Source organism: Aphelocoma coerulescens, chromosome 3 (assembly GCF_041296385.1).
Source record: "Aphelocoma coerulescens isolate FSJ_1873_10779 chromosome 3, UR_Acoe_1.0, whole genome shotgun sequence".
NCBI lineage: Eukaryota > Metazoa > Chordata > Aves > Passeriformes > Corvidae > Aphelocoma > Aphelocoma coerulescens.
Genome location: NC_091016.1, coordinates 80266377 through 80271910, shown reverse-complemented (window position 1 = coordinate 80271910; position 5534 = coordinate 80266377). Strand labels below are relative to the sequence as shown.

The 5534-nt window shown below is 46.6% G+C and overlaps 1 protein-coding gene across 3 annotated transcripts; it reads left to right on the top strand.

Annotated features, from left to right (window-relative positions):
• Positions 1-741: 741 nt before the first annotated feature.
• MTRES1 (mitochondrial transcription rescue factor 1) lies at positions 742-5117 on the top strand. Of its 3 annotated transcripts, none has more exons than XM_069011036.1 (5): positions 742-848; positions 1453-1525; positions 2323-2755; positions 3575-3647; positions 4664-5117. In XM_069011036.1, exons 3-5 carry the CDS (start codon positions 2331-2333, stop codon positions 4838-4840), a joined length of 675 nt encoding a protein of 224 aa, XP_068867137.1. In that variant the 5' UTR covers positions 742-848; positions 1453-1525; positions 2323-2330; the 3' UTR covers positions 4841-5117. The 3 variants fall into 3 exon arrangements, with proteins under 3 accessions (XP_068867137.1, XP_068867138.1, XP_068867139.1); XM_069011037.1 differs by having other exon boundaries at positions 1453-1562; XM_069011038.1 differs by lacking the exon at positions 1453-1525 and having other exon boundaries at positions 745-848.
• Positions 5118-5534: the final 417 nt, after the last annotated feature.

Sequence of the window (5534 nt, the reverse complement as noted above, 5' to 3'; positions counted from 1 at the left end):
AAGAACTTCCCTAGAAAGCCAGGAAAATTATAATGGGAAAGAGCTCCGGCACTTCTCAGTGGGGCAGGAGGCCATCGGTGACTGGACCAGTCTTCCAGCAGAGGACAGGGCAGAGGTTGGCCCAAGCGCAGGGGACCTCGCGGTTTTCTGAGGAGGGATTGGCAGGATACCCACTTCAGCCTGCTGCCCTCCTGCTTCTCTCCCAGCTCTCTCGAGCCTCTGCTCCCAAACCGGCGGGCACAGTATGCAGAAGGAGAGAGTCAGCCCCAAATATCTAGGGGGGGGATGCCAAGAGGATGGACCCAGGCTCTTCTTGGTGGTGCCAACCATTGGGTCACGAGGCAACAGGCAGAAAACGACGCACAGGAAGTTTCACCTGAACACGAGGAAGAACTTCTTTCCTGCTCGGGTAACCGAGCACTGGAACAGGCTGCCTAGAGAGGTTGTGCAGTCTCCTTCATTGGAGATACTCAACAACTTCCTGGACACAATCCTGTGCCATAGCGCTGGAATGACCTTGCTTAAGCAGGGAGGTTGGCCCAGATGATCCACTGTGGTGCCTTTCAACCTGACCCTTCCTGTGATTCTGTGAGAGGCACCGCGGCTCCCAAGCCGGCGGGCAGGGGGCGGAGAAGCGGGCGGCCCCCGCGCCGCCCGTCCTGCCCGTCCCGCCCCGGGGCGCGGAGCGGGTCCGCCGGGCCCCTGCCCCGGCAGAGGGCGCCGAGCCGGGGCTGCGGCGGCTCCGGCTCCGCCTCCGGCCGGCGAGCGGCGGTGCGGGGACGGCGGTGCGGGGACGGCGGTGCGGGGACGGCGGCGCGGCCCGGGCCCGAGGCGCCCGCGGCACCCAGGTAACGCCGCGCCCCGCGGGCCGCCTCTCCGGCGGGGCCGGGGCGGGCGCGCCGCGGCTTCGAGGTCGCGGGGCCGGGTGGCGGCGGCGGCCGGCGGCGGGCGGGCGGCGGCCAGGCCCGTGCGGCCTCCCGGGGCAGCCGCCAGGGAAGGCGGGGCCGCCCGCTCCCGCCGGCACCGAGCGCCCCGGCGGCGGGTCAGGGGCCGGCCCGGGGCGGGGGGTGCCGGGCGAGGCTCTGCCCGCCCGAGGGTTCCAACGAGGCGGAGAGGGAGCTCTTCCTGTGCGGGGCGGGCTCATGGCCCTCCGGGCCCGCTTGTACCCGCTGGCCAGCGCGGAACAAACTAAGGTCGAGCGCTAAAAAGAAGCAATAATAACTGTTTGCACGTCCAAATAACTATTGGAATTTGCCTCCGAACTGAGGAGAGGCCTGTGTCTTCTGCGAGCACTGTACTATCCTACAATTCAAACTATATGTCATGTATTTTAAGTTCACATATTTAGAGACAAGAAAAAGGGCAGGGGAGGTGTGGTTATTTTTATTTGGCCAGTTATTGCCCTCATTGATCAGGGCTTTTTTCTCAACCACAAATACTGCCTCGTTGCAGATTTCGGCAAAGGTCACTTGGCTGCGGGGGAACCGAACTCTAATCTCATAAGGAAGCACGTGTTTCCATGGATGTAAGATCACAGTAAAAGCCAGCGCAGCACCCAGCTAGTAGGCACTGTAAATCAGTTTCTGAGAGCGTTGAAAGACATCTGGGGTGTTTGGGGGTGTTTCCACGTACTTGTCCCAGGTTGGAGAGAGGAGCAGCAGCACCGGGGAGCTGGCACATGAGCCTGCTGTTGCCGGGGTCACTCCTGGTGTCACTCCTGTTGCGGTACATAGAGCCGTCTTACTTCTGCCGAGCAGTACCACGGTGCCAGTTCCCGTTTGGAGAAACAGGGGGGGACGTTGCGCAGCGTTTTGCCACGCAGGAGTGTTGTGGTCCAAGCAGAAACTGAAGTTAAGCAGCTTTCGGCTTTTCTAGATTTGCTTGATTGCAGAGTTCAGCGACTTGCTTGTATTGGCAATGACTCATGATAAATATAGATCTCCCCGTGCTTTTTATGACACAGATAGCGTCGTTTCTGTGTATTTTGTGAATTGTATTTCAGATGTGGGGAGGAAAGTGCCACAAATGTGTTTGGACAGTTAATATTGAACACCAGAGAAGGAATTACGAACAGAGTATTCCGCTGGGCTTTTCTGTGTTTGTTTTTCATCTGGTGTCTTAGCTCTTTGTCATGGTGGCCATTGTATGAGAAAGGGAGATCATAAAGCCACCTAGAGCCATGTGCTTTCAGGTGATGCATCGCTGTATGGGGAACTGGATAATCATCTTTTTGTAGTAGCTGTTATGCCATATGTGGGGAAATCCTTCCAATTTGTCAAAGCAGTTGTTTATTTTTACATATGAATGTTTGTTTTATTTTAGGGTATACTATGACTGGCTTCAGACTCCCCATCACCACTTTCAGAAAACTAAATGTCTGGCTTGGACTGTGGGAGAAATTTCCCTCAAATGAACTGTATCCCGCTTGGAGGAGAACCATAGTCTGTAGCTGTCAAGCAAGCACAGTAAACTACAGAAGATGTTTCAGTTTTTCCCCAGTCAAGCTCAGTGCACTAAGACTCTCTCCAGAGTATATATCAGTACTTTCTCTGCGGAACAAAAGCAGCAAAAGCTCTAAAAGGAGTAGACAAAGCGTACAAGAAGAGGAGGAAGAAGAGGATGAAGATGAAAGTAATTTGGAAGATGAATTTGAAAATGACCCCAATGCAGTAAAAGATTACAAGGATCTTGAAAAAGTAGTGCAGTCTCTTCGATATGATGTGATCTTGAAAGCTGGTCTAGACATGGCAAGAAAGTAAGTACAGAAGAAACAACTTGCTAGTGAAAAAGATATCATGCCTCTAAGATTTGACTTTTGATAACCTTTTATTGCTGGAATAACTCAGTATTTGGGGGGTTTTTTTGGTGGAGCTTTCTTGACTCTCTAAATACATGTTTTGGATGTACGGATGTTCCTGTTTATTTCACCCTACCTCCCTTGAAACAGCCTGATTTTGCTTTGCTCTGTCTGCAGTATTTCTAAGATTGCATTTTGTATCACTTACTATTTATTTAAAATTAAGAAAATGCATAATACTGTACTGAGTAATACAAAAAGATCTCATTTGAGATTGAGGGAGTAAAATAATGCACTGTTTAATGAATGGCAAAATAGGGGATGGTGAGTATAAGCTTCAAGTACCAGGTCCACCAGGTAAATGTGCAGTATATAAATGTATCACAATGTTTGATCTAATGCAGCCTGCAGAAGTCTGATATCACTATGTTGTTAAAACAGAATATTAGTATAACTTGATCCCTTACAAATTATTAAACTGGCTGGTGCAGGGAAGGGGACATGATTCTTTCAGTACTCAGGAGAGAGATCTCTAGAAACAGCTTTTCTGGCACAGAGCAACTATATGGTATTATTTAATTTAATATCTGTGAAAGACCTTTTCTTTACTTCCAGTTCAAGTCTGTTCTGACCTTAAGTGAAGGTGTCCTTTACACACAAATTAGAGTTGTGGAAATGTGCCTTGCCCATGAATGGTGGTGTTGTGTTTCTGCAAAGCAACAATTGCTTTTGGTTTTCTGCACACTGTAACTGCAATAAAACCTTATTTTTCTTCAGTAAAGTAGAAGATGCATTCTACAATCATGAACTCAGGCTGAATGGAGAAAAACTATGGAAGAAAAGTAGAACAGTAAGACTTCTTTAAATTTAATTTTTTTTTAATATAGTACAAGAAAATAGCTAAGGCATGATCTTCTCTCTCTAGATCACTCTGCAAAGGTGAATGCGTGGCATTGCTAGCACCACTTCCACCTGGGGGGGATGGTGTGACTGATTCCCTGGGTAAAACATTATTACCTAAGGTAGACAGGAAACTTGTGTTGTTGGAGTCAAATCTAAGGCTGAAAGTCAGGAGAAGGCAGCAAGGACAGAACATTTTAAGCTGCTGAAGGAAGTGATGTGTATGTGAGGTTGATGGAGTAGGTATGATTAAATCTGAGATATTGGTGGAGCAGGCACATGATTAAAGGAAAGGAGAGTTTGATGATAGAAAAGGGTTGAAACTGGGGTAGCTGAGAGAAGGTTGCTGAACCTGTAATAGTGCACACAGGACCACAGTTGGGAGAGAGGCAGGAGGATCACCAGACGCATACTTCTACCAACCCTTTCTTTGTGTGAGGGTAATCTCGGTGGTGGCTACTGTCATCAAAGGGCGATATGATGGGAAGTTTTGATTCCTAATTTCATAGAGTTAAGGCTGGTTTATGAGAGGTGTACTGCATCTGTGACCTTTGAGAGGAGCACAGGCAGTTGCTGAGCACACTGTTCTTTGAAACACTTTAAACTGTTTTAAAGGCACAAGGAAGAAATTTGCATTTTGCTAGTTTGTGTCTGTGTTGATAGAAAAAGATTGGTGGGAAGCACACTTCAGGAAAAAAAGACATACATGAAACCTTTTTCGCAGAGTTAGGTGTTGGTTATATAACACAAACCATGAAGCTCTTGGCAGGGAGGGTCATGAGACACGTAATTGCATATTGCCACGGCTTTCCTAGAAGTTCATAGCTGGAGGATCAATAATAAGTCTGGTATTAGCTGCCTTCCTTCTCTCCTGTGAGATAAGAATATTAAGTGGAAAAAATGGAGGATTGCAGGGATTTGTTTTCCCCAGGGAATGTTTATAATCACTCCTCTTTCTGTTTCCAGGTGAAACTTGGTGACACACTGGATCTCATAATAGGTGAAGATAAAGAAACGGGAACTGCTGTAGTTATGCGGGTAGTCTTAAAAAAATTATCTGACAAAACTGAAAGTGAAAAATACAAAGTCATTTTGAGACGTTGGAAAAACTTAAAAGTGCCCAAACAGGATGTACTTAAATAACAAGGGGTTATGCATGCGGCAGCATAAGATTTTTTCAGAAAAACATATTTTTTGTTAAATATGAATTTTGGTTAAACAAAATTACAGTACCCTTTTTTAAGGGCTTGTGTCAGAATGTTATCTCCCTCTGCTGCATACATCAATAATCATGCAATAAAGCCTGTCACTCCTTGCTGTTAGCTTTGTTTTGTGGTACTATAGGTTAAAAGATCCAACACTTATATTTCCAGGAAGTTTCTTATAAATAATGAACCAATAAAGACTAATTTGATCACTATTTAATTGCTGTCTAATTTTGTTGATCAGAAAGGTTACATTAAAGCTGACATCACTACAAGCAGAACGGCTTTCGTTATCTCTATATTCATGAAATAGTTAGGGCTAAAGCCCTCAATTATGTAAAATTGCTTTCTTTTTCATTATTTAATCTTAATTAAAGGTTAACAGTGCCAACTCCATGCTTACATACGCTGCTGCTATACCAAGAATACAGCAGGATACTGATTGCAGTGGCATATTTCTAAGCAGGAAACTTCATGGTGACAGAGAATCATAGAATCAGAATAGTTTATGTTGGAAAAGACGAGGTCATTGAGTCCAGCCATTAACCCAGCACTGCCAAGCCCATCACTAAGTCATGTCTCTAAGTGCCACATCTACACATCATTTAAATACTCCAGGGATGGTGACTCCA